We start from the raw sequence: 17,952 nt of genomic DNA, 5'->3' as shown, positions 1-17,952 counted from the left end.
AACCCGCAACTCCGTGCCCTGCACAACGGGCTCCACGCTGAATCCACACGGCGGGACTTGCGCTGGCACCAGACTCCGTTCTGTTCAGTTGGTTATGCGCGGCGGTCACGCCCTTCGTCCCCTGCTTTGGCGCTCCTTTCCGTTGGTTCCTGCTTGTTTGACTCGCCAACAAATGCCAACACTTCTCCGTCACCTCCCTGTTCCATGCGTAACAGTTCTGGACTTCAGGTGTGGCGCTGCTGGGCTTGCAGCTGACCGCGGTATCCTGCTGCCAACCTCCCAGAACGTCTGAAATGGCGCGGCGCAACGCGAGAGCACCAAGCAAGCCAAAGGGTGCACGCCGGCACTCCGCAACGTCCCGCGGCCAAAGCGGCAAAAGCCAGCCAAGTCCTCCTCCATCCAACCCGCCTGCCCGTGATATTTGTTCGATATACACGGTAATTTTCGTAATTAAAACGGGTCTTAATCCTAATCACGCACTTTTGGGTCACCGGCACGCGGGCCCCATCCCGCGCGGCGCGTCCCCATCCGTTTCCTCTGCCTCTCTACCCCGCCCCCTCCCTCCTCTCCTTCCCCTCATCTCTATTTCCCATTCCGGCTCCCGTTCTCAACCTCAATTATTGCCACCCATCCCCTCTCCTCCTCCCCTCCTTCCATCTCATCGCACCGTCGTCGGGAATGGCGGCTGCGCTGTGGACGCTGGTGGCGCTGTCGGTGGCGGTAGCGTTTGCGACGGAAGGGCGCGTGGCGGCGGGGGCGACGGCGGCGGCGGAGGCGGCGAACGAGGTCCTCCGCGCGCACCAGCTTCCGGGGGGGCTGCTGCCGGCAGGGATCACGGCGTTCCGTTACGACGCAGCCACGGGGCGGTTCGAGGCCCAGCTGGAGGCTCCCTGCACCGCGCGCTTCGAGGTCGGCCTGCGCTACAACGCCACCGTCGCCGGGGTCATCAGCCCCGGCCAGATCGCCGCCATCTCGGGCGTCGCCGCGCAGGACCTCTTCATGTGGTTCCCCGTCCACGACATCAAGGTCGACATCCCTTCCTCCGGCGTCATCTACTTCAACGTCGGCGTCGTCAAGAAGCACCTCCCGCTCGCCGTCTTCGACGCGCCGCCGGCCTGCACGCCAGACCCGCTCCTCCTCCGCACCGTCCCGCAGGTAAACACAGCGATCGGCCCATCCACCGTCTCGATTCCTTTTTCTGTTATTAGTATGGTTCGCGTGTTTTTTTCAAAGAGTCCTGATGAGTTCTTCTCCGGCGCCGCAGCGGCTGGAGGACGTGGGCGAGGACGGATTGGCCACGGGCGCCGCGGCGGTGTCCCGGCGATGATGGGTGGAGAAGCAGGAGGGTTCGACGGCGGCGGCGAGCCAGGATCACAAGCGCAGTTTTGAGAGGAGAACGAACGATCGCCGGTCGGGCGCCGCCGACGGCCGGCCTTGTTCGATGCACATAGATAGCGTGGGCATTTCCATTCTGTTTTTTTCTTCTTCTTCCTAGCTACTGGATTAGTAACCAACCTCGTCTTCGTCGTTTCGTCAATCTGTACTTATTATTACTCTTGTTGTCTTTCTTTCATGCCCGTGTACTTTTCGGCCGGAATCCGCCGGCAGCCGGCTGCCGGAAGCACGCTCACGACGTCTTCCGGTGCGGCGACCTCCGGCGATATTTTTCGCGGTAATGGATGGATGGTTCTTGTACGTGTCAAGCGCGTCTGAGACGATGATTCCGAGGGCTGCGGCCGCGCACTCGCGCGTCGTGACGACACGAATCTGGCTGGAGTGGAATCCTAGCACGCTTCCTTCTTTCTTCCCCTGCCTAAATGCCCAATCCATTGGCTGGTTCATCTGAGATTCAGAGCAATCTCATTGCATCTCGCTGATGCCTACAGGCTGCAGCATCCGTCGCCGCCGTCGACGTCGTCGTAGGAGCGAGGCCCGTGACGCCGCCTCTGTCCGTTCCATCATGGCACCCAATGGGATCCCCGTCCCCTTCGCTTCTGCCACGGTTTCACGGTGCCGTCTCTTGTTGCTCTGGCGAGTGGCCACTGGCCGGAGAAAGTCCCATGATTCGCCACGACGGATGCTGACCAATCCCCTCCCCTCGTCGTCTCTCTCTCTCCGATTACTGCCAGTGCCCAGCCTCCTGATGCGGATCCTGATATGTCTAGCCAAGAAAAGCGCAGTCGCTTTGCGGAGGTGATTGGACCAGTCACCACACTACTGGGTCTGGGTGGATGGTCACACTCCAATTCTCCATGTCTGCAGAAGATGCCTCCTCCTCAGCCTACCGGCTGCAGTTTCGCTAACTAACTCAGGCCTCGTTCGGTTAGCTCCTTCCAGGCCCAAGATTCATCCGAGATTTACTTCCCTATACAAATTAAGTCTACTGTTCTGGCTGGATTTTTTCCAGGGACTTATTCCCTGCTAACTGAACGGGACCACAATGGAATCTTTAATTGTTTTTTTCTCTCCAATAACCAAAGTACTATTAGCACGTTTTGCTAGTAGTAGAACACTAGTAAAATCTGGTGACCATTGATCGCGGTGACTGAGGGGGTGTTTGGTTCCAGGGACTATTTTTTAGTCCCTGTCACATCGGATGTTTGGACACTAATTTGGAGTATTAAATATATTTTAATTACAAAACTAATTACATAGATGGAGATTAATTTGCGAGACGAATCTATTAAGCCTAATTAGTGCATGATTTGACAATGTGGTGCTACAGTAAATATACTCTAATGATGGATTAATTAGGCTTAATAGATTCGTCTCATAAATTAGTCTCCATCTGTGTAATTAGTTTTGTAATTAGAATATATTTAGTACTCCAAATTAGTGTCCAAACATCCGATGTGATAGGGACTAAAAATTAGTCCCTGGAACCAAACACCCCCTGAGTATGATTGGGTGGCATGGCTGATGGGTCTGGTACACACATGTGACGAGTCCGGCCTGGGCAATAATTCCGGGTCACAAGCGGACAGGACGATGCGCATGGAGACCCTGGCTGGCTCTTCCAAAATCCCCATTTTTCCCTGTTCGACTAACCCGACAGCTCAGGAATATCTGGATCGCAGGTGATGCCACAGATCGTATTGCACTGACGACTGATTCGCAGTCTAAACTTGACCGGGTTTTTGCTATAAACTAACGGTTAAACCTTGTGTGACCACTGCTCCCGGAAAAAACAACTGCTGAGATGCTGACACGTGGGTCCAGGTGAGGGGGCATGGTACGTCCTAGGTGTCAGTGCTGGAGTGGGGAGTGACAGGTCACAGCCTCACACAGGCAACAGCGACGTGACCGGACGCGACGCGATTAGCGAGCGGGAAGGCAGGGGTCGCATGTGCTAGGGTGAAGAAGCTAATGATGACGGGAAAGAGACAAGCGTATCAACTGCAGCGCCCTTCCTGCAGCCTCCTGCAGCTGCCGGGTTGGTTGGTGCAGTAGGTGCTGCTGCTGCCGATGCCAACGTGACATTGCCGGCTACCGCTGTGGTTTGCCCGGTTGCCCCGGAGAATTCGAGCACCAACGCCTGGCCACCACCTGGGTCACGGTCACCTCATCAGCTCACCTGGCGTGGCCCCTGTGGTTTTGTTGCGAATTAGGTGGGCGGGAGGATAGGGACGGAGGAGAGAGCCGCGTCCGGAATTCTCTCCGGGTCTTCTTCCGCTTGGCTGGGCCTTAGCTTTCGTTTACCGTTGCATCTTGCATGGCAATGGCATGGTTGTTGCGCTTGCGGATGCATGCAGGAGGGGGGTGACGTCACAGGCTCACCTTGTGCGTGGTAGTCCCGACTCCCGCGTTGGTTGGGTGGCATTTGGTGACGTCGATGAGTTCGTGCCACTGGCCCACTGCCGACTGTTTTATATAGGAGCCCTATCAACGTGACAAGGAGGTCATGGAGGACAGTTCAGGCTGATCACTCTTTGGGCTGTTTTAGGTAGGAGCCTGTCAACTTGACAACTGACGACGTACGTGACATTGAGGTGTGCTTTAGAGGCTTCTTTCGGATAGTTTTTATTTTGGAACTTGATTGCTCTTCGAGGTGAAATGTACTCTGCATAATCTGATTGCTAGTGCTACGCAGAGGCCACGCTGGCTAAAAAGGAAAAAAGGAAAGTTGTAAAAGAAAAACGAAAGGAAAACAAAACAAAAGAGCAGCAATAACTCAAAGGTTGGGCTGAATTCACAGATGCCCCAAAATTGGGCCGAAGACCTCAACCCCAGATTGCAAGAGCAGCCCAGCTCAGAAATTCAAAACTCCGACGTATAAAAGGACGCGAAACCACCCCGTCCCTCCTCTCTTTTCCCATCACGCTTCCACCACGCGACGGCATGGCGGCCCAGCCCATCCGCAAGGCGCACTTCGACCGCATGGCCCGCGTGCTCGCCTCCGACCACCCGCCACCGCCGCCCGCCGCGCTGCACGCGCACCTCCTCCGCTCGCACGCCGCGGCCACCGCGCCGAACCTCGTCCGCTCGCTCGTCAACGGCGCCATCAGCCGACTCTCCAAGCCGCGCCCGCGCGCAGCCCTCGGTCTGCTCCTCCTCATGCCGCGCCTGCCCGTCCGCCCCGACCACTTCACGCTCCCCTTCGCGCTCAACGCCGCCGCGTCGCTCCGCCTCCTCCCGCTCGGCGCCTCCCTGCATGCCGTCGCGTTCCACCTCGGGCTCCTCCCGCTCCGCCTCCCCGTCGCCAACGCGCTCGTCGACCTCTACGCCAAGTGCGAGGAGTTTCCCGCCGCGCACGCCGCGCTGGCCGACATCCCGGCCCCCGACGCGGTCTCCTTCAACTCCCTCCTCTGCGCACACGCCCGCAACGCCTCCGTGCGTCCCGCCGTGTCCCTCTTCGCCGCCATGCCCAGCAGGACCCAGGTCTCCTGGAACGCCATGGTGGTCCTCTATGTCAGCGCTGGTGACCTCGTGTCCGCTCGCCGCGTGTTTGACGAAATGCCGACGAGGGACACGGCCTCGTGGTCGGTGCTCATTGCTGGGTATTGCAAGGGTGGGCTGGTGCAGAATGCGCGCGAGCTGTTTGATAAAATGCCATCAAAGAATCTCGTGGCCCGGACGGCGATGATTAATGGTTATGCACAGACTGGGCGGCCAAAGGCGGCACTTGCTCTCTTTAGGGATCTGGAGGCTGCTGGAATTGAGCCTGATGGAGCCACAATGGTTGGAGTTATCTCTGCGGTTTCACAGATAGGCAGCACGGAGTTGGCTGGGTGGGTTGGAGCTTATGTTGACAGGAAGAAGATCGAAAGGAATGTGAAGGTTCTTACAGCATTAGTAGATATGCATGCGAAGTGTGGCAACATTGAGCAGGCACTGAGTGCTTTCAGGGAGATCCCACAGCCTGATGCCTATCCATACACAGCACTGATTAGTGGCCTGGCAACTCAAGGGCATGAAAAGCTGGCACTTTCAGTGTTCGAAAGGATGCAGGCTCAGGCTGTCAAGCCTGACCCTATCACTTTCGTTGGTGTGCTTACTGCATGCAGCCATACAGGGCTTGTTGATAAGGGACTGGAGTATTGGGAAGCGATGGTGCGGGATTATGGAATTGAGCGGCGTGCGGATCACTATGCCTGTGTCATTGACATGCTTGGCCGTGCAGGGAGGATTGAGGAGGCTTTTGAGATGGTTCGAACGATGCCAATGGGGCCACATCCGGGGGCCCTTGGTGCACTCCTGAGTGCTTGCAAGACATATGAGAATGTTGAGATTGCAGAAATTGTTGCAAACAAGCTATTTGAGTTGGAACCTTGGAACACTGGGAACTATATACTCTTGTCAAACATATATGCTGGGAAAGAACTGTGGGAGGAGGCAGAAAGGGTCAGATCGCTGATGAGAACAAAATTGCCATTTAAAAATCCTGGATCTACTTGGTTTGAGGATCGACAGAGGGAGCATGCTAAGATGTAGAATGAGCAGAAACACCATTGTTGTATCTGGAGATGGTGGAAGCTAGGAAGGCTGAAAACATAGCTATTTAACAGTTGGCAAAGCAGGAGCTTCGTATCAGCTTGCCACTAAGGTCCTTCAGCTCTTCGCAGTTCATGTCATGTCCAAAACGTACTGTGATAATTTTTTGATCCATACAGGCACTGGTCAAGCTGATTTCCTAAGTAAGTGTATCTACAGTATCTCCCAATGTACATAGGTAGCTTACAATAAAGCCCCACATATATAGAATAGGTGTTATAGCAAGAGATTCCAAGATATCATTCCCTTAGCATTTAGAAATAGGAATTGCTATGCTCTATTACAGACCCTACACCTTAGTGGTTGTAGCTCAAAGATCTCAGCAAGATAACCTGTTGATATATAGTTTTCAAAGCATGCAGATATATAGTTTTCATAAGAGTAGGATCGCAACATTAAAAAAAATCAGTATCCTCATGAAGTAGGAAAGTTTTTTTTAGGACAAACACTCCATATCAATCAGGATACATTGGTCTTGATGACTAATAAATTATGAGCACATTCACTGCATGAAATGGTTATTTACGACTAGAATAGCTCTATTTTGCATGTTGAGTATCCACTTCCATAGAGAGGGAGGTGGGCGGGAGTACCTCATTCATAGTGTACATTAGTTATTGCATGCTAATCCATGTACATTTTTCAGGTCATTTCTCAGCTTGACCTCACTGTCTCGATAGCACGAGCTAATTTATCGATCTTGGGAGCAATTACCTCCTTGACATCATTCCGGTCCTCGAGGATCTTGATTGTTGGTGCAACCTTTACCCAGCTTCTTCACAAGAAGCTGCAAGTCGCAGGAGCTTTTCAGCATGCCATATTCCACGGAGCAGAGTCATGAATACACAAGAGAGAGCAAAGTAATCCCAACTGACTTTGCTGTCCTCGTTGCAATCGAGCTTGAGGAATACAACATTGAGGTTCTTCTCTGACGTTTACTGGAATTCCGGTGCCATGACTTTGCAACAAGGCCCCGCACCTGCAAACAGGAGTGCCAAACAGTCATCAGATTCTACAGTCTGCAATGAGGTGAGATCTATTCTCCACTTGTTGAAGGACTGAAATAAAGAAGAGATTGGTAGAGCTCAGACAATATACCATTGAGAGTGTACATGTTGAGGACGACGACTTTCTCTTGTCGGACAACGCCGGAGTGACGACGGTTCCACGTCGCCGGCGAACTCTCAGCTCACGCAAACACACAACCTCTGATGAAGAACTCGCTGTTTTTGGTGCTGCAGTGGGCAACTTTTCTGTGACTACAGTTGTTGAATTATACGGCTTCTGACCTCCGAGGCTTAGCAAACTTTGTAAACTATTCTTATTTATTACTTAGACTTGATAGAAAGTAGAAATCGGCAGTCCCATGCATTTCCGTTTCAAAAATAATGTTGAAATAAGCAACAATTACTACAAGAGACCATGGCCACTCGGCCCCACATGCGCGCCACGCTCCTCTTCACAGTGAATTACCATCCCCATTCCCCAAACGCAAGAGGCCTGGAGAGAACTAAGGGCCCGAGCGAACGTGGCTCGGAGGCCCCCAAATTGCAGGGTCTAGTTCATTTCTTTGGACTCCACGCCGCGGGCAACTACGAGTCGCGGGGGTGTTCGGCGGGTTTATTCCGCTTATCTCGCTCAATCCTGAGTGTTGCCAATATTAATAATAACTGTAAATTGGCAACTTCAAATCCTGAGTGCCAAATTAATCTCTCCGAAAAAAGGAAGGCGTGCCAAACTAATATCAGCAGAAATAGATCAACTGTAGTCAAGCTCACAAATCTCTTGCAGGTCAGATGGCACAATGCTTGTATGATATTATTTTGCTAGACATAGTTACATGCATATGTATACACACAGGCTACATTCGGAGGATTCGGCAGGTTGCGACTCACGATGAAGTTGGTCCGCAGTCACAGAGTCGTTCTCAAAAACTGTACAATGAAGTAGATCACGGCCAGGAGAAGCCCAATCTGGTACACATCCTGATTGAAGCCATCATCTGGCCTTTGAAAGAACTGCACCAATAAAACCAAACAACGCGATGAATAACTGGCGTAACTAAACTGACCTCATCAGAATTTTGGAGTATCAGAAGCGAGGATAGCCAAATAATCTGGACATTGGTGATGTAGCAGCACAGTTATGAAACTGAAAAGGTTCATGTACCTTTGTAGGATCACTAGAAGGATCTGGATAAGTCTCGAAATTCTGATCTCCCTTTGTCAGCCCAGATGCCGTGCTCTTAGCAGCTTCGATTGTATCCTTCCCGGACTCAACGATGGAGTAAACCCTTCTGGACAACCAAAAGTATGCTTGAGCTGGAAGAGACGAGGCAGAGAGGTCCCAGGAGTCGACCTGTTCTAGTACTTGTCCACTTATCTGGTTCAGGACGAACTGCGATTCAACACGGACAATGACGTCACCTCCCATGGTCGCAAAGAACGGATTCTTAGGCTTCCCTCTGAATGCCCATTTAATGGTCAGATTGCTTGTCGATTGCATTGACATTTCCTGGACTGTCTGACGCAATAATAAGAGTGTTGATTAGATGCTTCTGAATGTGGTAGAGGTAGCATGCTGAAAACATTTAACATGATGACATGTTGTGCAACAAGTTTGGGTTAAGATACTGGATTGAAGTATCTAACATTTAAGATGATGACCTATTGTGCAACAAGTTTGGGTTAGGGCACGTACAACGGGCGTCTTTTTCTCGTCTCGGTGATGGCCCTTTTTTAGAAAACCCCCCAGCTCAGCCGAGAGACGGGCGCATCGTCGCCTCGCGAGGCGACGGCCTTGTCCCGTGCTCCGATGTGGAACAGACGACCGCGGCTCCGTTGTACGGCCTCGTCTCCTACAGGCGATGGCGCGCTCGGATCCCGCATGGGCAGCAGCCGCGCTCGCAGCAGCAGTCGATTTGGGCGCGTGCGGGATTTTTCCGCGCCAAATCCATCTCCATATTCATATATCCCCGCATCCTCACTTTTCCCCCAAATCCATCTTCATCTCGCACTGTCCTCGGTCTCCGATTTGGTGCGCCGAGATGTCCATGCCGCCCGCAGCAAGGAAGAAGAAGGGCTCATCACCGTCGGCGTTGGCTGCGGTGGCAGCGTCGGCCCTAGCCCATACCCTCGATCGCGGCCGCGGTGGAGCCCCGCCCAGCGGCAGCCACGACGACCACCGCGGCGGCGTCTCCGGCCGCCACGGCTCAGCCCGTGGCAGCGGTGAGGGGAGCGATGGGGTGCGGCGGCCCAGCGCGCGCGGCGGGGCCGGCGGCGGCGACGATGGAGCACGTGCTGCTGGCGTTGCGGGAGACGGAGGCGGAGCGGGAGGCGCGGATCCGCGGCGTCTTCGGCTTCTTCGACGCCGCGGGGCGGGGCCACCTCGACCACGCGCAGATCGTGGCCGGCCTCGTCGCGCTGCGCGTCCCCGAGGGGACGACCGGCGGCGCGGGCACCGAGGACTACGCGCGCGCGCTGCTCCAGGCCTGCGACCGCGACTGCGACGGCCGCGTCGGCTATGACGACTTCCGGAGGTACATGGACGACAAGGAGCTCGAGCTCTACCGCATCTTCCAGGCCATCGATGTCGAGCACAACGGATGTATCCTGCCCGAGGAGCTCTGGCACGCGGTCGTCAAGGCTGGTAACTGCAATGCCACCGCTCCTCGCCTTATTCCTTCCTCTCTCTTTTTTGCAAGTACCGTATTCCTTCCTTTTAGTGATTCCTCTATTCCACTCCACCATAGCTGCAATACTCGAATGAGGTTGAGTGAGAGAGTGTGAGACTGTGGATAAAATAGTGTTTTCCTGAGCTACAAATTTAAGTGTTCCTTGAGATGTCATGAGAAATGTATTCCTTAGCTTAATACTGCCATAAGCTTAGTTCAGTGCTGCACTGTTCTTTGTTGCTTGTAGTGGTGGAAGCTAGGATGTCCACTCTTGAAAAGTTGAATAATAGTCCAATACATGTTTGTGCTGCAGTATCCCTGACTAATCTAGGTACCAAAGTTCAAATTTGGCAATTGGTGTAAAAAAATTCAATGCTCGATATATTGATGGAGAAATCAAGTAAGGCAGTGCTTTGCTTTTGGTCAATAAAGTCACTCAAGTTTTGTGATGGTTCTAGACTTCTAGTGATGCCATGGGGACATGGGCTCCTTAAAATAGTTAACTAAGATAAAGGCCCTTCCATAATTTGGGTATCCTTTTTTCAAATTCGGTGATCAGGATGCAACACAAAGTATTGATGGAGACATACTGCACGGGATAGTTTCTTTTTGTGGTGATCAAACTTGAAGTGGAGTTCTGTGGTTTGATTTTGAACCTGGTAATCATCAGTTACTGTAAATACAACAACATAGTTTCGCTTGTTGGATCATAAACTCCATTTTAGCGTTGCAATAAGCTTCACCATTTCATAATTTTAATCAGTTTCGATATCTTAATTTATGTTTAATCATGTATATCAGAATATCAGATGAAAGTGGCTAAACTGATCATGTGTATGTTGTGTGTGTGAGTATGTTTGTTGGCATATGTGGGCGGAACTAAGTCACCATTCTGAAAATAGCAAGTAGTTCCTTGTATGCGAAGTCTATTTTAGCTTTGAATAAAACAGTGGGCTGTATTTGTCAACACCGGTAAAAAAATTATTCAGCTTGTATTTCTTGATTTACAGTAATTTCAGTCACTATTTATGTTTGCTCATACTACTGTCAGCCATTCTGAAAACGTGCGGGCCACACTGCTATCTGAACTGTCAGACTTCGGCACTGCTATCTGAATGCTATCCGAACTGCTATTTTCTGAATTCTGAATGTGAACTGCTGTCTGAAACTGCTATCTGAATGCTACCTGAACAGAGCTAGTGCTCTTGACTTCATCTCGCAATTTTGATTTAAGAATTCTCTCAATTTTGCAGGACATGGTGTGATCTACGTGATGCTATGATCTACAATTTTTCTGTGCAGAGGATGAGTTGTGACCTACCTGATGGTGTGATTTATCTGTTATCTACTAGTTATTATCTGAATGTCATCTACTAGGGACTCCTATCTGAATGCTATCTGAATGCTTCCCAGTAAAATTTCTGCTATCTTTTTTGTGTGACCATGTTACTGCTATCTGAATTTTCCAGTTAAATGTCTCCCATGCGTAACTGAAGCATTAGTGAGTGTAATCATGTTGCTCTTATTTATTCTTGATACATTTTCTATCAAATAACCACACAATGGTATACAAAATTTATTTATAGTTGATCCTAGTTACATGCAAAGCATTAAACAGCTTAGAGATGGACCCTCTGTCTGTGGGTTGTATGACTTGTCTTTATACCCGTCTGTATGATAGATTTGAGGTGCTTAGAGACGGACCCTGTCTGTGGGTTGTACATGCCCTTAAGGTCCTGGATTGAAGTATCTAACATTTAAGATGATGACATATTGTGAAAGTTTGGGTTAAGATCCTGGATTGAAGTATTGAATTCCGCAGGATTATCTGGAACCAATCTAATGATCAATGATATGAGTCGTAGATGCTATTGCAATCTGATCGATTCTTACCACTACAGGCTTTTCCAATGCCTTTGTGATCCACAATGGCCTCTTGTACTTCTCACGCCCAACAAATGCCCTGAGCGGGTCCTGAAAGAAGATATGCACAGCAAGGATAAGCATAAAGCATGCATACAACTACAAGCATGTTGCATCTGAAGGATGAAGTTAGGCCATTTGCAAATTGAGAGGCAGGCAGGTAATATGTTTTCTTCCATGGAAAGGAACGGACACATAATTACTAACGTCTTGGTGTTTATTACTTGCCGTTCCAACTGCTCCATTCAACCAATACGAGCAATGACCTTGCAAAAACTTTCTACACACAGGCAAAGGGGGCAAGGGTAACATAGTGCTGCTATAAGTGTTCAGTCACTATCAACTACTAGTGACTAACAAACGATCTCCTGTCTAACATTACCTAGTTGAAATTTTGACACTTCGTTTATGCCCTCAACTTCATAAGGAAATCATTACCTAAAAAACTTCAATAAGGAAACGACCGCCTTTCAAGTTTTAAAGTGCAAAAATCCAAAGTGAATATTGATCTAAGAGCTCGAATTGAAAGTCTCAAAGAGCCGTGTTCATGTACAAGTACAGCCAAATGTAAAAGATTTCGCGTAGCAGGGGGACTGATGAGATGGGATCACATGAGCAATGATCAGCACCTTGTATTTGACGGAGACGGCGTAGCTGTTGAATGCGCGGTTGTCCTCGCGCAGCTCGATGATGTCCCGCGCGATCTGTCTCGCCGTGGACTCCACGTAGGGGCTGCTTATGCATTCGAAGTCGTTGCAGAGCTCCCCGAAGTCCATGCCGTCGACCATCTTATCCGTCTGAGACCTCTCCTCGGGGAGATCCTTGGAGTCATCGACGACTGTGCACACGGTTCAACGCGTCGTCAGCACGCACGCACGGACGCGCGTCGCGGCACGGGTCACTGGTCAGGGAAGGCTCGCGCGAGGGTCTAGTCTGGGACTCACCGTGCAACGGCGGGAGACGGAGGCGGCGGCGAGGAGAATGGGCGCCGGAGATGTTCAGCCGGCGGAAGGCGGTAGAGGACGAGGACGAGGACGAGGGCGAGGGGCGGCAGGAGCAGGTGAGCGCGGTGGCGGTGGGGGTGGCCATTGGTGGCCCATGGCGCGGACGGCGTGGCGCGGCGTGAAGACGCGCGGCCGCGTGGGGCTTGGCCACTGCGGATAAGGCCGAGGCGCGCCACGGCCTCTCGTTTGCGTGCTCGCCGTCCTGTTCTGCTACGCTGCCCCGCGTGGCCTGGCCCAACGGCCTATTTTTCGCGGGAAAATGGACGCAGCTTTATTTTCTAGTGGGCGTGCTTTCTTCTCAGCCCAACTTCCCATTCTCTTCGTAAATCCGGAGTACTCTAGTTCGGAAAAATACCAATGTATTTAAAAGCTAGTGCCATTTTTCTGATTTTTTCATATAACATGCGGCTAGACAGGCATTGATCCGGCAGATCATCGACAACCTAGACGCATCACATGCGTTCATTGATCTTTACTGTCTTCCCAACTGAGTCTCGAACATCTCTTCAGTTTCGTCAGATAACGAGTATTCAGTTCGTGTGAGCTTAACAGCGCAAAGCCTCGAGCCCTGCCCTCGATAAAAGTACTGCCAGCGCACGCCAGTGTTTGGTTTGGAACATGGAAATCTGACCCAGTTACAAGTCATCTAGCCATTTAATAACTCAGAAAAATGTACGAAGCCCGCATGGATTTCTTGCAGCGAAGAATGTACAGTCTAGGACAAACTATAGACTGTTTCCCGACAAAAAAAAGGAGAAACGTTACTCTTGGATGAAATCATATACAGTGTGAGGATATAGCAGTGTGCTGTCTTCCTTGTAATGGAGGAGGTAGTAGCATTTGATGCAGAAGTAGCAGGGATTGTTCAGAGCCCACTTATCGTCGACCGTCACCTTCGTCGCGAGATAGATCTGGCACACCGAGCACTTCTGCAGGCGCTTCTGCAACTGGAATGTCTGGAGAGGGTATTCCGCTTGGTTCTGTGTGTCATCTGGGTGGATCAACCTCATATCCCTTATCACGATCGTGTGCTTGCAGTTCCCCTGAAAATGTGCAACAAGGTATCAGAATAATGCTGTGCAGTTAAAATTAGCAATGAGCAAACATCAAGAATCACACGCATTGCAGTTCAGATAATAAATGCTAGATTCCATAAAAACGTAGCATAAGAAAGCAACTTATAATCACATTCTATCCTTTTTATCTTTTTTCTTGAAAATAAATAAAGACAAGAACCAAGCCTGTCTGGTTAGTACAATGTGCCGTAAAGCACACCTGCCCAATGTTTTCCTATATCATATTGTGATCGATAAACATTCAACTTGAACATATGAGATATCACAGCCAAATAAAAATTTTAATATAAAAGATCTGGAAAAACAAAGAAAATCAGATCCACCACACAAACTTTTCACCAAGGAAAATGAAATTATCTGAAACAGTAAGACAAAAGAGAAGATGAAAACCTGATGGCAGTAGAGGTACGCAGCACCGGGCCGGAAGTGCAGGTTAGAGAAACGAGTCATTTGCATTTTTTCAGATTTAAATTCAGGCACATTAGAAATACTCAAACCGCTCAGCAAGTCCTTTTGCCGTTTCTTCAAAACACCAGATGTTATGGCATCCCACTTCTCTGCTACCTCATCACTGGAATTCTCAAGCCAATCTAGTATAGGCTTACTGTAATCAGTGGCAGAATAATGTCTTGTATCATTGTAGAAAGTGTCCTGACATAGAAGTGGAGATTTAATAATTATCCACAGTTCTTCGAGAATAAATATCCAGAAGCGTATTCAATTTTTAAAAAAGGAAAACGATACCTCGATAAGGAAATACCCAGAATGATCGTGTTGCCCAGCCACCTTCATCAGCTTATCAGTCAAACAACAAATGTTGTCCCTCAGATCAGTAAGGAATTGGCTTCCCAGCACAAGAAGTTCCTGGGACTGCAAGGCATGGTAGTGACCATAAAAATAAGGCCTTCACATAAAAAATAAGTATGTGTAACTGAAGGGTAAGATATACCTTAACAGAGGCATATGTCTTCTGATAAATTTCAACACAAAGAATTACTTCTGGATGGACCACAGGTCTGTGCTTGTCAGATCTTAAAGCTTTGTTCTGGAAACAAAATAGATCGTAAGACCAAAATTCCAAAGACAGGAGTGTGTAAATGGGTGCTACAGATGAACTGAGATGGTTCAAACCTTCCAAGGTGCACCGATTAGTTTAAGAGATCTCGCCATTTCAATTTTCTCAGATGATGACTTGGAACCTTTGGGCTTAACAGAATTGCCACTGAACCAAAGAATCATATTCATTTAAAATTGTGGCAAGAAAGCGATAAAATGAAATAGACTAATTCATGGTGTCAAGTGCATAATGACAAAAAACAGACAAAAGTTGTAATCTGTTCTAGAATCATATTGCCAACTCATCATGGCTTGCATAATAGCATTCCAGATTTGATCAAGAATAACTAAAAACCTAGAATCGTAATATATGATTGTTAACAATATGCAGCAATAGATTTTTAACTGCCTCACCTGAAAGAATGCAGCCTTGCTGTAAATTTGTCTTCGTCTTGCTTGGCCTTGATTTGTACCCACTTCTCTGCTTTAGTAAGATAGCTTCCCTGATAATGATCATGGAAATAACAAAAAGATATAATTATGCAAAAGCATAAATTTTTTTTACAGAGATGGCATATGTAATTCAATGTTAAATGACAGAAATCGCAGGTTCCTCTTACATACAAGAATATAAAGGATACAGATACTAATACAAAGATTGACCTAATCCTCAACAAAAGCATACCTTACAATGTAACTTGTGAATATTTCATATATTACAGTAACAACAACCTATAGCATTTACATCTACCATGGACTTGTGGTTTCTAGTGTCTTCAGATTTACAGATTAGCAGTGACTGCAAAATTAATTTTTGTAACCAGATGGTTGTGTTACCTAAATAGGCTAGTCCTATATGCATTTGTATCACAGTGACAAGGGACATGGCTGAATGGATTAATCAGCAATAGCACCTTACTCAAATACAGGATACATGTATAATGAACATAATTCGTTCAGGTGGTCAAAAGATGGAGAAAAATTAATGTAACAATTCTGCAGCTGCACTAGCTGACTTCTCAAACAATTGCTGTTAACAAAAACAAAAGGTGGTCAAAAGATGGATAGACGTACTTGTAAAATCTCTGCTCGAACCTCTCTATCAAAATGTCTGCCTCTCTTTTTGCCCTTCCTACATGTTGTTTGTCCATTAGTTCCCTCTAGATCATGTGGAACAATTGACATACCATCAACAGGTGATTCAGAGACACCATTTTCAGCTGATGGATTTGAAGGCGTCGTTCCATTTCCCTCACTACGTTCTGGTTCAAATGGTACGATTGACATGTCAATAGCTGATCCATGGCTCTCTCCTTCGACCGGAGAATCTAGTGTGATTGTTCCAGTTTTCCCCTTCCTGCATCTGGCTTTTGCCTTTGTGCCTCTGGGCTTGCTACTGCTGCTTTGTGGTTCATTTAATACGACCGCCACATCTTCAACAGGCAATCCAGAGCTCTCTCTTTCAGCCGATGGGCTTAGTGTTAGGGCCTCATTTGTAGGTGTTGGATTCGCTGACATCCTGCATATGGCAAATTCAAGGATACATCAGATTCTAACAGCCAAATAACACATCATGAGAAAGAGACTTTGGTGCGCAAAGATCAGAACGATGTCACCGGGGGGGGGGGGGGGGGGGTCTCTGTAATTTTGCTTTGCAATAGCACTGGACACAAATGCCGACTTGCAAGTTCCATTGCAAACTTTGTAGAGCCTTCCTTGCTAAATGTTGACTGTCACTAAAACCCCATTTGGATCCACCAGCTAATAGTTAGCTGCTAAAAAATAGCTGGAGGATCCAAATGAACCTAGCTAAAAGGTCAACTGATTATTAGCTGGGCACCCATCTAATAACTGTCTCACTAGCTATCCCAATTCAGCTAATAGCAGCTAATAGATTGCAAAAAGGCACTTTTGTTCTCCCACCTACCCACATGCCCTACCGATAGCAAATGGAAAAGGAATGGCATTATAGACAAAATCACTAATGCATCCACCTGAAGGGCATTACAGACAAAATCACTAATGCATCTACCTTTTAGCTAGTGAATTCAAACAACACCCAGCTTAGGTAGCCAGCTAATATTAGCTATTAGCTATGAACTATTAGCTGCTACTGGATCCAAACAGGACCAAAGGCAGACCAGTAACCACCATGCAATCAATAATGAAGGTCCTCTGCCAATGTTGCATCTAATATGACTTCCCTAAATGACCATAACAAGATAACAAATGAACCACAAAGTGGACCAACCAAGCAATGGTCAAAGCAGCAACTTACCCTCCATCAAGTGTTTGATCCTCTGATTGTGACTGAGTGCCAGAATCCGAGTCCTAGAAAGAGAAAAAACAAACATCAAAGCTTCAAATGATAATGCAATCCAAAACAAAGTGATTAAAGCACGCTAACTATCAGTAGAGGCCACCTCCATAGCCTCCTGGAGGGCGCGCTCCACTAGCTCCTCCTCAGAGAGGACCTTTAGCTCATCGACACTGCGAAAACGCATCCACGCATTAATAGGCACAGGGAAAAGGATTGTTACTTCGACACGACAGAATGAATCATGGGATTACCAAAGCTCATCGTCAAATTCGTCGCCGGGGTCACCCAATTCGTCTTCCAAGGCCTGGATACAAACGAAACAAGGAGGGAGTCATACCCAAAGCTCTGGGGGAAATAAAAGGTTGGTTAGGGTTTTAGAATAGTTGCAAACAGGCTCGGTTGGCACCTGGAGCTCGTGGAGGGCGGAGGACATGAACTCTGGTACGGTGGAGATGGGGCCCACCATGAAGGGGACGAACACCGGGCCGCCCAGTGCGAAGGGCACGCCCTGCCGCTCGCCGGCGGCGGAGCTCTCGGTTCCCTCTCCGTCGCCCGCCATCACCGCGACGGCGCTTCTCTTCTCCTTGTCGATGATGTACACTGTTGACGATTTGACAGTGCCGCCCACCTAGAACTAGAAGCCTGGTGGTGAGCACAGGGCCTGCGGGGACGCAGGCGCCGTGCACTGGCCTCGCCGTGCCCTCGCCGCGTCGCGCGCCGGCTCCCCCTGATCGACACGCTCGTGGTGGAGCGCCGACGTACAGCCCGGCGGCCCTGAACCGCCTCCCTCCTCGTCCTGCCCAGCGCCCACACGCCGTCACGCCGATGGGCCGCCGCCACCGTCGCCGCCCGCGCGAATCGTCGTGATCGCCACCCGTGCCCCTCTCGGACTGTGCCTTACGGTTGAAT

The 17,952-nt window shown here is 49.3% G+C and overlaps 5 protein-coding genes across 6 annotated transcripts; 3 read left to right on the top strand and 2 right to left on the bottom strand.

The window, feature by feature from the left end:
• The first annotated feature begins 572 nt into the window (after window positions 1-572).
• On the top strand, window positions 573-1,695 carry LOC136457018 (uncharacterized protein At5g01610-like). Its single transcript, XM_066457058.1, has 2 exons — window positions 573-1,155; window positions 1,265-1,695. Exons 1-2 carry the CDS (start codon window positions 679-681, stop codon window positions 1,325-1,327), a joined length of 540 nt encoding a protein of 179 aa, XP_066313155.1. The 5' UTR covers window positions 573-678; the 3' UTR covers window positions 1,328-1,695.
• Window positions 1,696-2,917: 1,222 nt separating this feature from the next.
• On the top strand, window positions 2,918-7,598 carry LOC136457015 (putative pentatricopeptide repeat-containing protein At5g37570). The gene is made up of 2 exons (XM_066457054.1): window positions 2,918-6,134; window positions 6,638-7,598. Exon 1 carries the CDS (start codon window positions 4,339-4,341, stop codon window positions 5,929-5,931), a length of 1,593 nt encoding a protein of 530 aa, XP_066313151.1. The 5' UTR covers window positions 2,918-4,338; the 3' UTR covers window positions 5,932-6,134; window positions 6,638-7,598.
• A 132-nt stretch (window positions 7,599-7,730) lies between these two features.
• LOC136457016 (uncharacterized) lies at window positions 7,731-12,775 on the bottom strand. Its single transcript, XM_066457055.1, has 5 exons — window positions 12,532-12,775; window positions 12,217-12,425; window positions 11,558-11,638; window positions 8,161-8,514; window positions 7,731-8,009 (listed from the first exon to the last, which is right to left on the bottom strand). Exons 1-5 carry the CDS (start codon window positions 12,674-12,676, stop codon window positions 7,905-7,907), a joined length of 894 nt encoding a protein of 297 aa, XP_066313152.1. The 5' UTR covers window positions 12,677-12,775; the 3' UTR covers window positions 7,731-7,904.
• LOC136457017 (calcium-dependent mitochondrial ATP-magnesium/phosphate carrier protein 3-like) lies at window positions 8,697-11,543 on the top strand. Of its 2 annotated transcripts, none has more exons than XR_010759627.1 (2): window positions 8,697-10,323; window positions 10,918-11,543. XR_010759627.1 is itself a non-coding variant. In XM_066457056.1 (2 exons), the coding sequence occupies exons 1-2, from the start codon at window positions 9,231-9,233 to the stop codon at window positions 10,944-10,946; spliced, it is 438 nt and encodes a 145-aa protein (XP_066313153.1). In that variant the 5' UTR covers window positions 8,697-9,230; the 3' UTR covers window positions 10,947-11,543. The 2 variants fall into 2 exon arrangements, 1 of the variants encoding a protein (XP_066313153.1); XM_066457056.1 differs by having other exon boundaries at window positions 8,697-9,639.
• A 443-nt stretch (window positions 12,776-13,218) lies between the features above and the next one.
• Window positions 13,219-17,952, bottom strand: LOC136457013 (snRNA-activating protein complex subunit-like). Its single transcript, XM_066457053.1, has 11 exons — window positions 17,450-17,952; window positions 17,295-17,347; window positions 17,147-17,213; window positions 17,002-17,054; window positions 15,798-16,242; window positions 15,138-15,226; window positions 14,799-14,889; window positions 14,617-14,712; window positions 14,412-14,537; window positions 14,058-14,318; window positions 13,219-13,634 (listed from the first exon to the last, which is right to left on the bottom strand). The coding sequence occupies exons 1-11, from the start codon at window positions 17,600-17,602 to the stop codon at window positions 13,353-13,355; spliced, it is 1,716 nt and encodes a 571-aa protein (XP_066313150.1). The 5' UTR covers window positions 17,603-17,952; the 3' UTR covers window positions 13,219-13,352.

Source organism: Miscanthus floridulus, chromosome 6 (assembly GCF_019320115.1).
Source record: "Miscanthus floridulus cultivar M001 chromosome 6, ASM1932011v1, whole genome shotgun sequence".
Taxonomy (NCBI): domain Eukaryota; kingdom Viridiplantae; phylum Streptophyta; class Magnoliopsida; order Poales; family Poaceae; genus Miscanthus; species Miscanthus floridulus.
The sequence above is the reverse complement of the archived record's forward strand: the minus strand, read 5'-3'. Positions and strand labels throughout refer to the sequence as shown.

Excerpts from the sequence above, each read along its gene's own strand:
- LOC136457018 (XM_066457058.1), top strand. The coding sequence starts at position 679 with ATGGCGGCTGCGCTGTGGACGCTGGTGGCGCTGTCGGTGGCGGTAGCG. Across the intron at positions 1,156-1,264 it reads TCCTCCGCACCGTCCCGCAG|CGGCTGGAGGACGTGGGCGA; the intron begins GTAAACACAGCG and ends CCGGCGCCGCAG.
- LOC136457015 (XM_066457054.1), top strand. The coding sequence starts at position 4,339 with ATGGCGGCCCAGCCCATCCGCAAGGCGCACTTCGACCGCATGGCCCGC.
- LOC136457017 (XM_066457056.1), top strand. The coding sequence starts at position 9,231 with ATGGGGTGCGGCGGCCCAGCGCGCGCGGCGGGGCCGGCGGCGGCGACG. Across the intron at positions 9,640-10,917 it reads GCACGCGGTCGTCAAGGCTG|GACATGGTGTGATCTACGTG; the intron begins GTAACTGCAATG and ends TCAATTTTGCAG.
- LOC136457016 (XM_066457055.1), bottom strand. The coding sequence starts at position 12,676 with ATGGCCACCCCCACCGCCACCGCGCTCACCTGCTCCTGCCGCCCCTCG. Across the intron at positions 8,515-11,557 it reads CATTGGAAAAGCCTGTAGTG|ACAGTCCAGGAAATGTCAAT; the intron begins GTAAGAATCGAT and ends TTATTGCGTCAG. Across the intron at positions 8,010-8,160 it reads CTTCTAGTGATCCTACAAAG|TTCTTTCAAAGGCCAGATGA; the intron begins GTACATGAACCT and ends TTATTGGTGCAG.
- LOC136457013 (XM_066457053.1), bottom strand. The coding sequence starts at position 17,602 with ATGGCGGGCGACGGAGAGGGAACCGAGAGCTCCGCCGCCGGCGAGCGG. Across the intron at positions 14,890-15,137 it reads GCAAGGCTGCATTCTTTCAG|TGGCAATTCTGTTAAGCCCA; the intron begins GTGAGGCAGTTA and ends TCTTTGGTTCAG. Across the intron at positions 13,635-14,057 it reads CGTACCTCTACTGCCATCAG|GGGAACTGCAAGCACACGAT; the intron begins GTTTTCATCTTC and ends GCACATTTTCAG.